At 45.5% G+C, this 20419-nt stretch overlaps 1 protein-coding gene across 1 annotated transcript in view; it reads right to left on the reverse strand.

Annotated features, from left to right (window-relative positions):
• Nucleotides 1-20419, reverse strand: part of pik3r3b (phosphoinositide-3-kinase, regulatory subunit 3b (gamma)) — a 284418-nt gene that overhangs the window by 162819 nt on the left and 101180 nt on the right. Inside the window, exons 2-3 of the mRNA XM_041790986.1 lie at nt 19248-19322; nt 17529-17606 (exon numbers count right to left, since the gene is read on the reverse strand). Of these exons, the coding sequence (XP_041646920.1) occupies nt 17529-17606; nt 19248-19322 (153 nt within the window). The remainder of the gene's footprint in view (nt 1-17528; nt 17607-19247; nt 19323-20419) is intronic.

Below are 20419 nucleotides of genomic sequence, written 5' to 3' on the forward strand. Positions count from 1 at the left end.
ACCATGGCAACGTCTGCAATGTACCAATCAGAGGTCAACGAGATGAGGTAATGTTCTGGAAATATTTTAAACCTGTCACAATCTGAAATACACTGACGAAGAGGACTCGCAATGATGGGAGAGCAGAGATAATCAATATTCTGAACACTGAAACAAAAATAAAGGATCAGACCGGCTGTGTTTGGTGGTATATGAGGCTGTGTTGGGTGGTATATAAGGCTGTGTGGGTGGTATACAAGGCTGTGTTGGGTGGTATATGAGGCTGTGTGGGTGGTATATGAGACTGTGTGGGTGGTATATGAGGCTGTGTTGGGTGGTATATAAGGCTGTGTGGGTGGTATACAAGGCTGTGTTGGGTGGTATATGAGGCTGTGTGGGTGGTATATGAGACTGTGTGGGTGGTATATGAGGCTGTGTGGATGGTATATAAGGCTGTGTGGGTGGTATATGAGACTGTGTGGGTGGTATATGAGGCTGTGTGGATGGTATATAAGGCTGTGTGGGTGGTATATAAGGCTGTGTGGGTGGTATATGAGGCTGTGTTGGGTGGTATATGAGGCTGTGTTGGGTGGTATATGAGGCTGTGTGGGTGGTATATGAGGCCGTTTTGGGTGGTGTATAAGGCTGTGTTTGGTGGTATTTGAGGCTATGTTTGGTGGTAAATGAGGCTGTGTCAGGTGGTATTTGAGGTTGTATTGGGTGGTATGTGAGGCTGTGTTTTGTGGAATGTGAGGCTTTGTTGGGTGGCATATGAGGCTTTGAAGAGTGGTATGTGAGGCTGTGTTGGGTGGTATATGAGGCTGTGATGGGTGGTATATGAGGCTGTGTCGGGAGGTATGTCAGGCTGTGTTGGGTGGCATATGAGGCTGTGTTGAGGGGTATTTGAGCCTGTGTTGGGTGATATATGAGGCTGTGTTGGGTGGTATATGAGGCTGTGTTGGGTACTATGTGAGGCTGTGTTGGGTGGTATATGAGGCTGTGTTGGGTGCTATGTGAGGCTGTGTTGGGTGGTATGTGAGGTTGTGTTGGGTGGTATTTGAGGCTGTGTGGGTGGTATATGAGGGCATTTTGGATGGTATATGTGGCTGTGTTGGGTGGTATATGAGGCTGTGTTGGGTGGTATATGAGGCTGTGTTGGGTGGTATATGAGACTGTGTGGGTGGTATATGAGGCTGTTTTGGGTGGTATATAAGGCTGTGTTGGGTGGTATATAAGGGTGTGATGGGTGGTGTATGAGGCTGTGTTGGGTGGTATATGAGGCTGTGATGGGTGGTGTATGAGGCTGTGTTGGGTGGTATATAAGGGATGTGTTGGGTGATTAACGAGGCTGTTTTGGGTGGTATGTGTGGCTGTGTTGGGTGTTATATGAAGCTGTGTTGGGTGGTATATGAGGCTGTGTTGGGTGTTATATGAAGCTGTGTTGGGTGGTATATGAGGCTGTGTTGGGTGGTATATGAGGCTGTGTTGGGTGGTATTTGAGGCTGTGTTGGATGGTATTTGAGGCTATGTTTGGTGGTAAATGAGGCTGTGTGAGGTGGTATTTGAGGTTGTATTGGGTGGTATGTGAGGCTGTGTTGTGTGGAATGTGAGGCTGTGTTGGGTGGCATATGAGGCTATGATGGGTGGTATTAAAGGCTGTGTTGTGTGGAATGTGAGGCTGTGTTGGGTGGTATATGAGGCTGCGTTGGGTGGCATATGAGGCTATGTTGAGGGGTATTTGAGCCTGTGTTGGGTGATATATGAGGCTGTGTTTGGTGCTATGTGAGGCTGTGTTGGGTGGTATATGAGGCTGTGTTTGGTGCTATGTGAGGCTGTGTTGGGTGGTATATGAGGCTGTGATGGGTGGTATATGAGGCTGTGTCAGGTGGTATGTGAGGCTGCGTTGGGTGGCATATGAGGCTATGTTGAGGGGTATTTGAGCCTGTGTTGGGTGATATATGAGGCTGTGTTTGGTGCTATGTGAGGCTGTGTTGGGTGGTATATGAGGCTGTGTTTGGTGCTATGTGAGGCTGTGTTGGGTGGTATATGAGGCTGTGTTTGGTGCTATGTGAGGCTGTGTTGGGTGGTATATGAGGCTGTGTTGTGTGCTATGTGAGGCTGTGTTGGGTGGTATGTGAGGTTGTGTTGGGTGGTATTTGAGGCTGTGTTGGATGTGGTTTGAGGCTGTGTTAGGTGGTATATAAGGCTGTTTGGGTGGTATTTGAGGCTGTGTGGGTGGTATATGAGGGCATTTTGGATGGTATATAAGGCTGTGTTTGGTGGCATATGAGGCTGTGTTGGGTGATATATGAGGGCGTGTTGGGTGGTTACTGAGGCTGTGTTTGGTGGTATGTGAGGCTGTGTTGGGTGGCATATGAGGCTGTGTTGGGTGGTATATGAGGCTGTGTTGGGTGGTATATGAGGCTGTGTTGGGTGGTATACCAGGCTGTGTGGATGGTATATGTGGCTGTGTTTGATGTTATATGAGGCTGTGTTGGGTGGTATATGAGGCTGTGTTGGGTGGTATGTGTGGCTGTGTTGGGTGGTATTTGAGGCTGTGTTGGGTGTTGTTTGAAGCTGTGTTGGGTGGTATATGAAGCTGTGTTGGGTGGTATATGAGGCTGTCTTGGGGGGTATGTGAGGCTGTGTTTGGTGGTATATGAGGCTGTGTTGGGTGGTATTTGAGGCTGTGTTGGGTGGTATGTGAGGCCGTTTTGGGTGGTATATAAGGCTGTGTTTGGTGTTGTTTGAGGCTGTTTTGGATGGTATTTGGGGCTGCGTTTGGTGGTATGTTATATGAGGCTGTGTTGGGTGGCATATGAGGCTGTGTTGGGTGGTAAATGATGCCATGTTGGGTGGTATATGAGGCTGTGTTGGGTGGCATATGATGCTGTGCTGGGTAGTATGTGAGGCTGTGTCCGGTGGCATATGATGCTGTGCTGGGTGGTATGTGAGGCTGTGTTGGGTGGTTTATGAGGCTGTGTTGGGTGGTATGTGAGGCTGTGTTGGGTGGTATATGAAGCTGTGTTGGGTGGTATGTGAGGCTGTGTTGGGTGGTATATGAGACGGTGTTGGGTGGGATATGAGGCTGTGTTAGGTGGTATGTGAGGCTGTGCTGGGTGGTATATGATGGTGTGGTGGAGGGTATTAGAGGCTGTGTTGGGTGGTATTAAAGGCTGTGTTGGGTGTTGGTTGAGGCTGTGTTGGTTGATAAATGAGCCCATGTTGGGTGGTATATGAGGGCATGTTGGGTGGTATGTGAGGCTATGTTTGGTGGTAAATGAGGCTGTTTCGGGTGGTATTTGAGGTTGTATTTGGTGGTATGTGAGGCTGTGTTGTGTGGAATGTGAGGCTTTGTTGGGTGGTATATTAGGCTGTGTTGGGTGGTATTTTAGGCTGTGTTGGGTGGTATGTGAGGCTGTCTTGGGTGGTATATGAGGCTGCGTCGGGTGGTATGTGAGGCTGTGTTGGGTGGTATATTACACTGTGTTGGAGGGTATTTGACGCTGTGTTGGTGGTATTTAAGGCTATGAGGCTTGGGTGGTATATGAGGCTGTGTTGGGTGGTATGTGAGGCTGTGTTGGGTGGTAATTGAGGGCGTGTTGGGTGTTGTTTGAGGCTGTGTTTTGGCAGTTATTTAAGGCTGTGTGGGTGGTATTTGAGGCTGTTTGGGTGGTATATGAGGACATTTTGGGTGGTATATGAGGCTCTGATGGGTGATGTATGAGGCTGTGTTGGGTGGTTACTGAGGCTGTGTTGGTTGGTATGTGAGCCTGTGCTGGGTGGTATATGATGGTGTGGTGGAGGGTATTAGAGGCTGTGTTGGGTGGTATTAAAGGCTGTGTTGGGTGTTGGTTGAGGCTGTGTTGGTTGATAAATGAGCCCATGTTGGGTGGTATATGAGGCGTGTTGGGTGGTATGTGAGGCTGTGTTGGGTGGTATATAACGGATTTGGGTGGTATTTGAGGCTGTGTTGGGTGATATATGTGGCTGTGTTGGGTGGTTACTGAGGCTTTGTTGGGTGGTATGTGAGGCTGTGTTGGGTGGTATGTGTGGCTGTGTTTGATGTTATGAGGCTGTGTTGGGTGGCATATGAGGCTGTGTTGGGTGGTATATGAGGCTGTGTAGGGTGGTATATGAGGCTGTGTTGGGTGGTATACCAGGCTGTGTGGATGGTATATGTGGCTGTGTTGGGTGGTTACTGAGGCTTTGTTGGGTGGTATGTGAGGCTGTGTTGGGTGGTATGTGAGGCTGTGTTAGGTGGTATGTGAGGCTGTGTAGGGTGGTATATGAGGCTGTGTTGGGTGGTATATGAGGCTGTGTTGGGTGGTATGTGAGGCTGTGTTGGGTGGTATGTGAGGGTGTGTTTGGTGGTATTTGAGGCTGTGTTGGGTGTTATATGAGGCTGTGTTGGGTGGTATATAAGGCTGTGTGGGTGGTATTTGAGGCTGTGTGGGTGGTACATGAGGCTGTGTTGGGTGGTATGTGAGGCTGTGTTGGGTGATATATGAGGCTGTGTTTGGTGGTATGTGAGGCTGTGTTGGGTGGTATATGAGGCTGTGTTGGGTGGTATCTGAGGCTGTGTTGGGTGGTATGTGAGGCTGTGTTGGGTGGTACATGAGGCTGTGTTGGGTGGTATGTGAGGCTGTGTTGGGTGGTATATGAGGATGTGTTGGAAGGTATTTGAGGCTGTGTTGGGTGGTATTTGAGGCTGTGTTGGGTGGTATTTGAGGCTGTGTTGGGTGGTATACCAGGCTGTGTGGATGGTATATGTGGGTGTGTTGGGTGGTTACTGAGGCTTTGTTGGGTGGTTTGTGAGGCTGTGTTGGGTGGTATGTGAGGCTGTGTTAGGTGGTATGTGAGGCTGTGTTGGGTGGTATATGAGGCTGTGTTGGGTGGTATATGAGGCTGTGTTGGGTGGTATATGAGGCTGTGTTGGTTGTGATTTGAGGCTGTGTTTGATGGTATTTGAGGCTGTGTTGGATGGTATGTGTAGCTGTGTTGGTTGGTATATGAGGCTGTGTTGGGTGGTATATGAGGCTGTGTTGGTACATGAGGCTGTGTTGGGTGGTATGTGAGGCTGTGTTTGGTGGTATATGAGGATGTGTTGGAAGGTATTTGAGGCTGTGTTGGGTGATATATGAGGCTGTGTGGGTGGTATGTGTGGCTGTGTTTGATGTTATGAGGCTGTGTTGGGTGGCATATGAGGCTGTGTTGGGTGGTATATGAGGCTGTGTTGGGTGGTATACCAGGCTGTGTGGATGGTATATGTGGCTGTGTTGGGTGGTTACTGAGGCTTTGTTGGGTGGTATGTGAGGCTGTGTTGGGTGGTATGTGTGGCTGTGTTTGATGTTATGTGAGGCTGTGTTGGGTGGCATATGAGGCTTTGTTGGGTGGTATATGAGGCTGTGTTGGGTGGTATATGAGGCTGTGTTGGGTGGTATATGAGGCTGTGTGGATGGTATATGTGGCTGTGTTGGGTGGTTACTGAGGCTTTGTTGGGTGGTATGTGAGGCTGTGTTGGGTGGTATGTGTGGCTGTGTTTGATGTTATGTGAGGCTGTGTTGGGTGGCATATGAGGCTTTGTTGGGTGATATATGTGGCTGTGTTGGGTGGTTACTGAGGCTTTGTTGGGTGGTATGTGAGGCTGTGTTGGGTGGTATGTGAGGCTGTGTTAGGTGGTATGTGAGGCTGTGTTGGGTGGTATATGAGGCTGTGTTGGGTGGTATATGAGGCTGTGTTGGGTGGCATATGAGGCTGTGCTGGGTGGTATATGAGGCTGTGTTGGGTGGTATATGAAGCTGTGTTGGGTGGTATGTGAGGCTGTGTTGGGTGGTATATGAGACGGTGTTGGGTGGGATATGAGGCTGTGTTAGGTGGTATGTGAGGCTGTGCTGGGTGGTATATGATGGTGTGGTGGAGGGTATTAGAGGCTGTGTTGGGTGGTATTAAAGGCTGTGTTGGGTGTTGGTTGAGGCTGTGTTGGTTGATAAATGAGCCCATGTTGGGTGGTATATGAGGGCATGTTGGGTGGTATGTGAGGCTATGTTTGGTGGTAAATGAGGCTGTTTCGGGTGGTATTTGAGGTTGTATTTGGTGGTATGTGAGGCTGTGTTGTGTGGAATGTGAGGCTTTGTTGGGTGGTATATTAGGCTGTGTTGGGTGGTATATTAGGCTGTGTTGGGTGATATGTGAGGCTGTAATGGGTGGTATATGAGGCTGCGTCGGGTGGTATGTGAGGCTGTGTTGGGTGGTATATTACACTGTGTTGGAGGGTATTTGACGCTGTGTTGGTGGTATTTAAGGCTATGTTGGGTGGTATATGAGGCTGTGTTGGGTGGTATGTGAGGCTGTGTTGGGTGGTATTTGAGGGCGTGTTGGGTGTTGTTTGAGGCTGTGTTTTGGCAGGTATATAAGGCTGTGTGGGTGGTATTTGAGGCTGTGTGGGTGGTATATGAGGACATTTTGGGTGGTATATGAGGCTCTGATGGGTGATGTATGAGGCTGTGTTGGGTGGTTACTGAGGCTGTGTTGGGTGGTATGTGAGGCTGTGCTGGGTGGTATATGATGGTGTGGTGGAGGGTATTAGAGGCTGTGTTGGGTGGTATTAAAGGCTGTGTTGGGTGTTGGTTGAGGCTGTGTTGGTTGATAAATGAGCCCATGTTGGGTGGTATATGAGGGCGTGTTGGGTGGTATGTGAGGCTGTGTTGGGTGGTATATAACGGATGTGTTGGAAGGTATTTGAGGCTGTGTTGGGTGATATATGTGGCTGTGTTGGGTGGTTACTGAGGCTTTGTTGGGTGGTATGTGAGGCTGTGTTGGGTGGTATGTGTGGCTGTGTTTGATGTTATGTGAGGCTGTGTTGGGTGGCATATGAGGCTGTGTTGGGTGGTATATGAGGCTGTGTTGGGTGGTATATGAGGCTGTGTTGGGTGGTATACCAGGCTGTGTGGATGGTATATGTGGCTGTGTTGGGTGGTTACTGAGGCTTTGTTGGGTGGTATGTGAGGCTGTGTTGGGTGGTATGTGAGGCTGTGTTAGGTGGTATGTGAGGCTGTGTAGGGTGGTATATGAGGCTGTGTTGGGTGGTATATGAGGCTGTGTTGGGTGGTATGTGAGGCTGTGTTGGGTGGTATGTGAGGTTGTGTGGGGTGGTATTTGAGGCTGTGTTGGGTGTTGTTTGAGGCTGTGTTAGGTGGTATATAAGGCTGTGTGGGTGGTATTTGAGGCTGTGTGGGTGGTACATGAGGCTGTGTTGGGTGGTATGTGAGGCTGTGTTGGGTGGTATATAACGGATGTGTTGGAAGGTATTTGAGGCTGTGTTGGGTGGTATATGAGGCTGTGTTGGGTGGTATATGAGGCTGTGTTGGGTGGTATGTGAGGCTGTGTTGGGTGGTACATGAGGCTGTGTTGGGTGGTATGTGAGGCTGTGTTGGGTGGTATATAACGGATGTGTTGGAAGGTATTTGAGGCTGTGTTGGGTGGTATATGAGGCTGTGTTGGGTGGTATATGAGGCTGTGTTGGGTGGTATACCAGGCTGTGTGGATGGTATATGTGGCTGTGTTGGGTGGTTACTGAGGCTTTGTTGGGTGGTATGTGAGGCTGTGTTGGGTGGTATGTGAGGCTGTGTTAGGTGGTATGTGAGGCTGTGTTGGGTGGTATATGAGGCTGTGTTGGGTGGTATATGAGGCTGTGTTGGGTGGTATATGAGGCTGTGTTGGGTGGCATATGAGGCTGTGCTGGGTGGTATATGAGGCTGTGTTGGGTGGTATGTGTAGCTGTGTTGGTTGGTATATGAGGCTGTGTTGGGTGGTATATGAGGCTGTGTTGGGTGGTACATGAGGCTGTGTTGGGTGGTATGTGAGGCTGTGTTTGGTGGTATATAACGGATGTGTTGGAAGGTATTTGAGGCTGTGTTGGGTGATATATGAGGCTGTGTGGGGTGGTATGTGTGGCTGTGTTTGATGTTATGTGAGGCTGTGTTGGGTGGCATATGAGGCTGTGTTGGGTGGTATATGAGGCTGTGTTGGGTGGTATACCAGGCTGTGTGGATGGTATATGTGGCTGTGTTGGGTGGTTACTGAGGCTTTGTTGGGTGGTATGTGAGGCTGTGTTGGGTGGTATGTGTGGCTGTGTTTGATGTTATGTGAGGCTGTGTTGGGTGGCATATGAGGCTTTGTTGGGTGGTATATGAGGCTGTGTTGGGTGGTATATGAGGCTGTGTTGGGTGGTATACCAGGCTGTGTGGATGGTATATGTGGCTGTGTTGGGTGGTTACTGAGGCTTTGTTGGGTGGTATGTGAGGCTGTGTTGGGTGGTATGTGTGGCTGTGTTTGATGTTATGTGAGGCTGTGTTGGGTGGCATATGAGGCTTTGTTGGGTGATATATGTGGCTGTGTTGGGTGGTTACTGAGGCTTTGTTGGGTGGTATGTGAGGCTGTGTTGGGTGGTATGTGAGGCTGTGTTAGGTGGTATGTGAGGCTGTGTTGGGTGGTATATGAGGCTGTGTTGGGTGGTATATGAGGCTGTGTTGGGTGGCATATGAGGCTGTGCTGGGTGGTATATGAGGCTGTGTTGGGTGGTATATGAGGCTGTGTTGGGTGGTATATGAGGCTGTGTTGGGTGGCATATGAGGCTGTGCTGGGTGGTATATGAGGCTGTGTTGGGTGGTATATGAGGCTGTGTTGGGTGGTATATGAGGCTGTGTTGGGTGGCATATGAGGCTGTGTTGGGTGGCATATGAGGCTGTGCTGGGTGGTATATGAGGCTGTGTTGGGTGGTATATGAGGCTGTGTTGGGTGGTATATGAGGCTGTGTTGGGTGGCATATGAGGCTGTGCTGGGTGGTATATGAGGCTGTGTTGGGTGGTATATGAGGCTGTGTTGGGTGGTATATGTGGCTGTGTTGGGTGGCATATGAGGCTGTGCTGGGTGGTATATGAGGCTGTGTTGGGTGGTATATGAGGCTGTGTTGGGTGGCATATGAGGCTGTGCTGGGTGGTATATGAGGCTGTGTTGGGTGGTATATGAGGCTGTGTTGGGTGGTATATGAGGCTATGTTGGGTGATGTTAGATCACAGCATTCAGGATTGTCACACAGGCCAAACTACCGCCAGAACATTACTGAATTATATATCTAACATGACCTGTCAGAGGCCTCGCTTCCTGGAATTTACAGGAGAAAACTAACCAGATGACACTCATTGATTTTAGAATGAATCCAACAGTTTTAATGAGACAGGAGATGTAAGCTCTTTAATTTACATCTACCTTATAATAAGTACTCTGCTCTTGAGCATGGTCATATTCATAGTTTCTGTGTTCTATTCCCAAGTCCACAGGTATCATACCTGAGACTAACTCTTCAGCAGAGTCGTAGAGTTCTGTTTCAGTTCATACGATCAATTAAACGAGACTTGTGGGTCAGCTGTACTGCTATTTAAATTTGAACCCGGCCCTAAAATGCCGTTTTATTCAGTATTGACTTTAGAGTTTTAGTTGATAAAAACTAAACCTCAGGTCTTTACTTTTGTCTGAAAGCCTCTCTGAACTAATCTAATTAGAGACACTGTCAAATTTACACAAGTATCATTCAAGTTGTTGATAAACTCATACTGATTTAAAGCACAGATGAAAACACTGACAGCTTGGATTTTCTCTAGCCATCTCTGGTAGGTTTTACTGATTATACCCACAGTGTAGATCAAAAACTCCACTGATATTTCACTTTTTCATCAGCAAAGATCTGTTTTAACAACTACATTTATATAGCGCTTTTAAAAACAAGCGTTTGCAAATGCTTTAGCTAGTCTTAGCCTAGTCTTCTTCATGGCAAAAGGGCAGCAGATGAATATTTTAGTAGATGAAATGAACACTGGGGATAGCTGAGCGTCAGGGTTCCTAAACATTTCCACAACATGACATAATGCAAATTTACTCTGACCAGTCCTGCAAATGCAACTAAATCCTAGTCCTCTTTAGTATTTAGTCTTAGGGTTAAATATAAGCTTCTAAGTACGTCTATCTTTTTGCACGAGCATTCCTTTATTTGTTGGAGTGTTTGTTATTTGACCACAGTGTTTTAAAGCATGCTCAGCTGTTAGTAGGATTTTAAAATGTCGGTTACATAAAGACGAGCTGAATATCAGCGCACAGGAGAGTTAGCTGAGTTTTTGTTTCTGTAGCTTCCTGTTTGAATAAAAATCTTTCTGCAGAGAGCAGGTAGAGGTATTCTTAGTCAGATATAGTCCTGTCTGTCCTGATAAATCATCATACTGACATGTTGACCTTTGTTCACCATACGTCTTCACCTTGACCACGCCGTCATCTCTGCCCGCCACTTCCAAACCCAACTCCTTTGTGTGTGTTCCTGAAAGCTCGCGGTCACATGTCAGCTCCGATCTGCTGCCATGCTGGCTCTTTTCATATATATTCCATAGGATCTGTCTGTGTCTGTTAGCCTGCTCACACAAAACCACCGTGACGCTGGGATGTCAGCGGCCGCGTTTCTCTGCATTTTCCACCATAATGTGTGTGCAGTTGGTCCCATGCAGCCCCATCTCTGTCTCTGCATATATGTGCATGTGCGTGTCAAGCCTGCATGCTAAATTCCTCTGAGTGCCCACATGTCAGCCCCTTTCAGTCAGTGTCTCTGAGTATGTGCATATCTTTGGCCCCGTGCTGACCTCACACAGAGCCACAACACGCCAGGTGTGTGCTACTCTACATCTACGTGTGGTGTTATGTAGATGTATGTCTTTAATGTGTGTGTGTTATTCTAGGCTAGCTCTGCTCCTGAAGCTTGATGTGAACATTCACTGAGTTCCTGCAAAAACAGAAAAAGGGTCAGGAGATATCTCCAGCAGAACCTGTCCATCATGTCTGCTGTTGGCCCTCTAATCCCGTCTGAATCAGCATTATTATAATTTTTTAATTTATATCATTTATATTATCTTAAAAAAATCACAAGTCAAAAGGCAGGGAGGAGAATTCCTGCCTTTATGAAAACAGTTCAATAAAGTACTCTGAGACTGGGGATACGCAGTCGATACTCAAATTTTCTGTAAACTCCAGAGATGGTTGTCCGTTCTCTGTTAACTCTAGAGATGGCTGACCGTTCTCTGTTAACTCTAGAGATGGTTGACCGTTCTCTGTTAACTCTAGAGATGGTTGACCGTTTTCTGTTAACTCTAGAGATGGTTGACCATTCTCTGTTAACTCTAGAGATGTTTGACCATTCTCTGTTAACTCTAGAGATGGTTGACCGTTCTCTGTTAACTCTAGAGATGTTTGACCGTTCTCTGTTAACTCTAGAGATGGTTGACCGTTCTCTGTTAACTCTAGAGATGGTTGACCGTTCTCTGTTAACTCTAGAGATGGTTGACCGTTCTCTGTTAACTCTAGAGATGGTTGACCGTTCTCTGTTAACTCTAGAGATGTTTGACCGTTCTCTGTTAACTCTAGAGATGGTTGACCGTTCTCTGTTAACTCTAGAGATGTTTGACCGTTCTCTGTTAACTCTAGAGATGTTTGACCGTTCTCTGTTAACTCTAGAGATGGTTGACCGTTCTCTGTTAACTCTAGCGATGTTTGACAATTCTCTGTTAACTCTAGAGATGTTTGACCGTTCTCTGTTAACTCTAGAGATGGTTGACCATTCTCTGTTAATTTAGAGATGGTTGACTGTTCTCTGTAAACTCTAGAGATGGTTGACCGTTTCCTGTAAACTCTAGAGATGGTTGACCGTTTCCTGTAAACTCTAGAGATGGTTGATCGTTTTCTGTTAACTCTAGAGATGTTTGACCGTTCTCTGTTAACTCTAGAGATGGTTGACCATTCTCTGTTAACTCTAGAGATGGTTGACCTTTCTCTGTTAACTCTAGAGATGGTTGACCGTTCTCTGTTAACTCTAGAGATGGTTGACCTTTCTCTGTTAACTCTAGAGATGGTTGACCGTTCTCTGTAAATTTAGAGATGGTTGACCGTTTCCTGTAAACTCTAGAGATGGTTGACCGTTTCCTGTAAACTCTAGAGATGGTTGACCGTTTCCTGTAAACTCTAGAGATGGCTGACCGTTCTCTGTATACCCTAGAGATGATTGACCGTTCTCTCTAAACTCTAGAGATGTTTGACTATTCTCTGTTAACTCTAGAGATCATTGACCATTCTCTGTAAATCTAGAGATGGTTGACTGTTCTTTGTAAATTTAGAGATGGTTGACTGTTCTCTGTAAACTCTAGAGATGGTTGACCGTTTCCTGTAAACTCTAGAGATGGTTGACCGTTTCCTGTAAACTCTAGAGATGGTTGACCGTTTCCTGTAAACTCTAGAGATGGTTGACTGTTCTCTGTTAACTATAGAGATGGTTGACCGTTTCCTGTGAACTCTAGAGATGGTTGACTGTTCTCTGTTAACTCTAGAGATGGTTGACCGTTTCCTGTAAACTCTAGAGATGGTTGACCATTCTCTGTTAACTCTAGAGATGGTTGACTGTTCTCTGTAAATTTAGAGATGGTTGACCGTTTCCTGTAAACTCTAGAGATGGTTGACCGTTTCCTGTAAACTCTAGAGATGGTTGACCGTTTCCTGTAAACTCTAGAGATGGCTGACCGTTCTCTGTATACCCTAGAGATGATTGACCGTTCTCTCTAAACTCTAGAGATGGTTGACCGTTCTCTGTAAATCTAGAGATGGTTGACCGTTCTCTGTTAACTCTAGAGATGGTTGACCGTTCTCTCTAAACTCTAGAGATGGTTGACCGTTCTCTCTAAACTCGAGAGATGGTTGACTATTCTCTGTTAACTCTAGAGATCATTGACCATTCTCTGTAAATCTAGAGATGGTTGACTGTTCTTTGTAAATTTAGAGATGGTTGACCGTTCTCTGTCAATTTAGAGATGGTTGACTGTTCTCTGTTAACTCTAGAGATGGTTGACTGTTCTCTGTAAATTTAGAGATGGTTGACCGTTCTCTGTCAATTGAGAGATGGTTGACCGTTTCCTGTAAACTCTAGAGATGGTTGACCGTTCTCTGTTAACTCTAGAGATGGTTGACCGTTTCCTGTGAACTCTAGAGATGGTTGACTGTTCTCTGTAAACCCTAGAGATGGTTGACCATTCTCTGTAAATCTCAAAATGGTTGACTGTTCTCTGTAAATCTAGAGATGGTTGACTGTTCTCTGTAAATCTAGAGATGGTTGACTGTTCTCTGTAAACCCTAGAGTTCTACAGCTTCCCTTTTATCTGGGCCCTTTCACCTCTGGTGATATGCCCAGGAACTAGCAGTGGATTTTTGGCCAGCATGAGCAGGGGCTCATGTCTACTACCTTCCCAGTCAGCACTGTAGGCTGTTCTCAGTCTCCACATCTGCCCTCTGCTCCCCCTAGGTTTGGACTTTGTTACTTCTCCACCAGATTTTTTATTCATGTATCTGGTAATATACAAGGACATCCAGAGTACTACTGGGGTTGTGTCAGTCCTCTTTCCCTCTCGATGGTGCTCTCAGGTGGCTAACTGCCACATTTACACTTTACTACAGCCTCAGTTTACCCCAGGTAGGGAACCTTTAGTGCCCTCTAGTGTCCATCTCATGGTTCCTCCATATTATCATCCACGGATTAATGTTGTTATGTCTGATTAGCATCATAGGTGTCTCTGCTCCCTCAGAGGTCAGCTCTACAGAATTAATATTACGATCCAATGGGGAAGCAGTGATGTCAGACCTGGCCTCTAATATTATCATCTACATAACCGTCCAATCAGATCAGGCCTGATCAAAACTCTGCTCTAAAATCACCTTGTTCAAATCAAACAGCACTGCAGCCCTGTCCACAGACCCTCCCACTCTCTCACCTCTCTCACCCCCTCTCTTGCCCATCCTTCTCTGATTTTGTGTCTACCTCTCTCCCTCTCTCTTCCCTTCTCTCACCCATCCTTCTATGATTTTTGTGTCTTCCTCTCCTTCCCTCTCTCTCCCTCTCTCTCTCTCACCCATCCCTCTCTGTTTTTGTGTCTTCCTCTCCTTCCCTCTCTCTCTCTCTCTCGCCCACCCTTCTCTGATTTTGTCTTCCTCTCCTTCCCTCTCACTCCCTCTCTCTCGCCCACCCTTCTCTGATTTTGTGTCTTCCTCTCCTTCCCTCTCTCTCCCTCTCTCTCGCCCACCCTTCTCTGATTTTGTGACTTCCTCTCCTCCTCCCAAAATAAAGAACGGAGTCAGAGCTCTCCCTGGTGGAGTAAAAGATGAACTTCAGCAGCTCAAACTCCGAGAACTTTTTTGGGAGGGACCTGAGCTCAGCTCAGCCTAAGTATGAGAGGAGCAGACGCGGTTTCAGCAGGGGGTTTAATGGTTAAAACATGAGGAGTAAGACCTGGGATGGGGCTGCAGAGTTCCAGCTGATGGTCCACAGACACCTGTGGCAATAGTAGTTAGCTGTTATTGACAGCAATGAAGATTACACCTGCTCACTGAGATTCTGAGGGACTTTCACTGCACAAAACAACACTCACAAACATGTCTGTATCATTAGACCTATCAGTCAGCCTGCTGAGTCTTTTTGACTGTGAGCTTCAGACAGTTCAGACATTCATACCACAGGGTCCTACAAAGACCCCAGTACCAGTATGCAGACAGGGAGGGATCGCAACCAGCCCAGAAGAATTCATGTAGAATGTGTCTCCATAGACAACAATGACTGTAATGCATTTAGGCCAACTGAACACCTAAACCAATCAGAAGTCCTGGTCTTGTTCCAGCAGCACGTGTGTGGGTCTACTTTATTGAACATGTTATAAAGTCACACCTTGCACAGCCTGCTGCACAGCCAATCATTAAAAAGAGCTCTGGAGAGGATGGAACCCTACTACTGCTGGACATACAGCCAAAACAATCCCCTATGCAGCCTCTGGCACCAACGGAGGTCAGAAGTCACATGACCAAGAGGTCAGCTGGTGGTCAGGCAGTGAAGGACAGCAGGTCTGGATCATGATGACCTAACGTTAGTCCATCAAAGCTCAAGGCAAGGATGGAATGTTGGCTAGACATTAAAGATAGACATCATCTACAGAGGCAAGGATGGAATGTTTTCTATAGAAATTAAAGAAAGACATCATCTACAGAGGCAAGGATGGAATGTTGTCTATACATTAAAGAAATACATCTACAGAGGCAAGGATGGAATGTTTTCTATGGACATTAAAGAAAGACATCAACTACAGAGGCAAGGATGGAATGTTTTCTATGGACATTAAAGAAAGACATCAACTACAGAGGCAAGGATGGAATGTTTTCTATGGACATTAAAGAAAGACAACAACTACAGAGGCAAGGATGGAATGTTTTCTATGGACATTAAAGAAATACATCAATTACAGAGGCAAGGATGGAATGTTTTCTATGGACATTAAAGAAAGACATCAACTACAGAGAAAAGGATGGAATGTTTTCTATAGACATTAAAGGAAGTTATCAACTACAGAGGCAAGGATGGAATGTTTTCTATAGACATTAAAGAAAGACATCAACTACAGAGGCAAGGATGGAATGTTGTCTACACATTGAAGAAAGACATCATCTGTAGAGGCAAGGATGGAATGTTTTCTATAGACATTAAAGAAAGACATCATCTACACAGGCAGAGATGGAACTTCTTCCACTGACATTAAAGAAGACATCAATTAACTAGGCAAAGATGGTATTTTTTCTAGACATTAAAGAAAGACATCATCTACAGAGGCAATGATGGAATGTTTTCTATGGACATTAAAGAAAGACATCAACTACAGAGGCAAGGATGGAATGTTTTCTATGGACATTAAAGAAAGACATCATCTACAGAGGCAAGGATGGAATGTTGTCTATACATCAAAGAAATACATCTACAGAGGCAAGGATGGAATGTTTGCTATGGACATTAAAGAAATACATCCACAGAGGCAAGGATGAAATGTTGTCTATACATTAAAGAAAGACATCTACAGAGACAAGGATGGAATGTTTTTTATGGACATTAAAGAAAGACATCAACTACAGAGGCAAGGATGGAATGTTTTCTTTGGACATCAAAAAAAGACATCAACTACAGAGGCAAGGATGGAATGTTTTCTATGGACATTAAAGAAAGTTATCAATTACAGATAAAGGATGGAATGCTTTCTATAGACATTAAAGAAAGACATCATCTACTGAGGCAAGGATGGAATGCTTTCTATAGACATTAAAGAAAGACATCATCTACACTAGCAAGAATTTAATGTTTTCTATGGACATGAAAGAAAGACATCATCTACAGAGGCAAGGATGGAATGCTTTCTATAGACATTAAAGAAAGACACCAAATAACTAGGCAAGGATGGAATGTTGTCAAGATATTAAAGAAAGACATCATCTACAGATGCAAGGATGGAATGTTGTCTATAGACATTGAAGAAGACATCAACTGCAGAGGCAAGGATGGAATGTTGTCTAGACATTAAAGAAAGACATTATCTGCAGAGGCAAGGATGGAATCTTTTCCATAGACATTAAAGAACCACATCATCTACACAGGCAGAGATGGAACTTCTTCCACTGACATTAAAGAAGACATCAATTAACTAGGCAAGGATGGTATTTTTTTCTAGACATTTAAGAAGACATCAATTAACTAGGCAAGGATGGAATGTTGTCTAGATATTAAAGAAAGACATCATCTACAGATGCAAGGATGGAATTTTTCTATAGACATTGAAGAAGAAATCAACTACAGAGGCAAGGATGGAATGTTTTCTATGGACATTAAAGAAAGTTATCAATTACAGATGCAAGGATGGAATGCTTTCTCTAGACATTAAAGAAAGACATCATCTACTGAGGCAAGGATGGAATGTTGTCTATACATTAAAGAAATACATCTACAGAGGCAAGGATGGAATGTTTTTTATGGACATTAAAGAAAGACATCATCTACAGAGGCAAGGATGGAATGCTTTCTATAGACATTAAAGAAAGACATCAAATAACTAGGCAAGGATGGAATGTTTTCTATAGACATTGAAGAAGACATCAACTTCAGAGGCAAGGATGGAATGTTGTCTAGACATTAAAGAAAGACATCATCTGCAGAGGCAAGGATGGAATCTTTCCATAGACATTAAAGAACGACATCATCTACACAGGCAAGGATGGAATGTTGTCTATACATTAAAGAAGACATCAATTAACTAGGCAAGGATGGAATGTTGTCTAGGTATTAAAGAAAGACATCATCTGCAGAGGCAATGATGGAATGTTTTCTAGACATTAAAGAATGACATCTACTGTCCTGCTCCCTGGTCTGGAGTTCTCTGCTGTGACGTTATCTGTAAACAACCTGAAGCTGAACAGAGACTGAGCCGTGTGGCTCACCTGTCCATCACGAGTCTTTACTAAACAGTTAAACAGCATTTCTGTTCCACTGATGGATTTCTCCGTAAAAGCTGCCAGAGTGGCCTTTATGATTGGTGTTGGTGTTGTAAGCTACTTTACAGTATCCTAACAGCATAATCTCCATTTTTAATCACACCTGAGGTATTTACCTGAATCTAGGGCCTGTCTGAGCTCTGGAGGGCCGCTGCATGCTGGAGGAGCTTGATACAGACCCTCTCTGCTGAAACCTGCAGTGGAAGAAGGAGAGGAGCAAGGAGAGGAAGGAGGAGAGGAGGAAGAGGAGGAAGGAGAAGAGGAGGAATTAGAGGAAGGAGGAGAGGAAGACGGAGAGGAGGAAGGAGAGGAAGGAGGAGAGGAAGGAGGAGAGAAGGAAGGAGAGGAAGGACGAGAGGAGGAAGGAGAGGAGGGATGAGAGGAGGAAGGAGAGGAGGAAGGAGAGGAGGTAGGAGAGGAGGAAGGAGAAGAAGTCAGCGGTGTGTGAGCTCCTCCAGGCTGAGATCAGCTGATGTAAATGGTGACTAACAGAGATGTTCAGTGATGTGCTGAGGCTCCAGGACCCTGATAATGAGTTTAGAAAGTGATGGCCTGGATATGAACTCTTTATTTATTCACCTGTTATGGGACAGACCGTCTGGATTTATTAAAACACCTGTGAATGAATGAATGATCAACGGCCTGATTCACCTTTGATTTAACCGTTATTTACCATCACTGTGCAGCTGAACAATGACATTAAGAGAGGATGGCGCTCCACTTTTCCTGTGTTTTTAGATATTTGGACTTTTCCAGTAATAACAGCACCCTAGCACAGGTGATCTCCTAGTTTAGCACAGGTGATCTCCTAGTTTAACACAGGTGATCTAGTTTAACACAGGTGATCTCCTAGTTTAACACAGGTGATCTAGTTAAGCACAGGTGATCTCCTAGTTTAGCACAGGTGATCTAGTTTAGCACAGGTGATCTCCTAGTTTAGCACAGGTGATCTAGTTTAGCACAGGTGATCTCCTAGTTTAGCACAGGTGATCTAGTTTAGCACAGGTGATCTCCTAGTTTAGCACAGGTGATCTAGTTTAGCACAAGTGATCTCCTAGTTTAACACAGGTGATCTAGTAAAGCACAGGTGATCTCCTAGTTTAGCACAGGTGATCTAGTTAAGCACAGGTGATCTCCTAGTTTAGCACAGGTGATCTAGTTTAGCACAGGTGATCTCCTAGTTTAGCACAGGTGATCTAGTTTAGCACAGGTGATCTCCTAGTTTAGCACAGGTGATCTAGTTTAGCACAGGTGATCTAGTTTAGCACAGGTGATCTCCTAGTTTAGCACAGGTGATCTCCTAGTTTAGCACAGGTGATCTCCTAGTTTAGCACAGGTGATCTCCTAGTTTAACACAGGTGATCTAGTTTAACACAGGTGATCTCCTAGTTTAACACAGGTGATCTAGTTAAGCACAGGTGATCTCCTAGTTTAGCACAGGTGATCTAGTTTAGCACAGGTGATCTCCTAGTTTAGCACAGGTGATCTAGTTTAGCACAGGTGATCTCCTAGTTTAGCACAGGTGATCTAGTTTAGCACAGGTGATCTAGTTTAGCACAGGTGATCTCCTAGTTTAGCACAGGTGATCTCCTAGTTTAGCACAGGTGATCTCCTAGTTTAGCACAGGTGATCTCCTAGTTTAGCACAGGTGATCTCCTAGTTTAACACAGGTGATCTAGTTAAGCACAGGTGTAGACATCATCAGCAGAGCTCAGAGGAATGAATGAGTTTTATCTACAGAGCTGTTGAAAGGCTCTGATCAAACTCTCCGATGTTTAACCTTTATTCTGTGATGTTAAGTTAATTGTCTTTTTTTTTGTTTGTTTGTTTCTCACCGTGTTTCTCGACGGCCTCGATCAGCCTCCAAATGACCAAAGGAGCCGCTTCAGACAGAAACTCCGCCTCCACACCTGAGAGAGAGAGAGAGAGAGAGAGAGACAGAGAGAGAGAGAGAGAGAGAGACAGAGAGAGAGAGAGAGAGAGAGAGACAGAGAGAGAGAGAGAGGGAGAGAGAGAGAGACAGAGAGAGAGAGAGAGAGAGAGAGAGAGAGAGAGAGAGAGAGGGAGAGAGAGAGAGACAGAGAGAGAGACAGAGAGAAAGAGAGAGGGAGAGAGAGAGAGACAGAGAGAGAGAGAGAGGGAGAGAGAGACAGAGAGAGACAGACAGACAGAGAGAGAGAGAGAGAGACAGACAGAGAGAGAGAGAGAGGGAGAGAGAGAGAGACAGAGAGAGAGAGAGGACCTTTAACATCTGAATAATTCAGACTAAACAACAACACGGATTCTAAACTTTATTTAAACACCAGTACACTCCAAACAGGACACCCTGTGCCTCTGTCTGCATGTTCCTCTCCCCTGTCTCTCTAACTGCCCCTCCTCCACTTTGAGTGCTGATCGTTCTCAGGTGTGCTGCAGCCACACAGGTAGAGGGTGGAGACCAGAGAGAACACAGGGTTAGAGGAATATCAGCTAGCATCCCCATGAACCACCAGTGCAGAGCATGGGCATGTGTGTGTGTGTTTGAGTGTTTCTGTGTGGGTCTAGCTCTCTGTCAAACCGTACAGAAATGTATGTGCTTAGGTGTGTGTGTGCACATGGTTGGGTGTGTGTATGTGTGTGTGTGCGTGCCCTCCAGGGAGCGTGTTCTGCTGCCTGAATAAGGAGAACGCTCTCAGCAGTGTAAAGACCTTGTAAATGTCAGCGTCGAGTTCAAGCTTGGGTCAAAACTTCACACGCCATGGGCTGATGGGAAGTCACACAAACACACAAACATGAACACACAAGCACACAAACATGAACACACAAACACACAAACATGAACACACAAACATGAACACACAAACACACAAACGTGAACACACAAACACACAGGGTCTAATGTGAGCAGTCTTTAGAGAAACCAGAGAGAGAATCTATGAGCTCCAGATCACATAGAACATACCAGATAAGGATATTTTTACTAAGATCTGGAGAGTTTAAGACGGTTAGATCAATAAAAATGAAACAG

This window comes from Cheilinus undulatus, linkage group 7 (assembly GCF_018320785.1).
Source record: "Cheilinus undulatus linkage group 7, ASM1832078v1, whole genome shotgun sequence".
Lineage (NCBI taxonomy): Eukaryota > Metazoa > Chordata > Actinopteri > Labriformes > Labridae > Cheilinus > Cheilinus undulatus.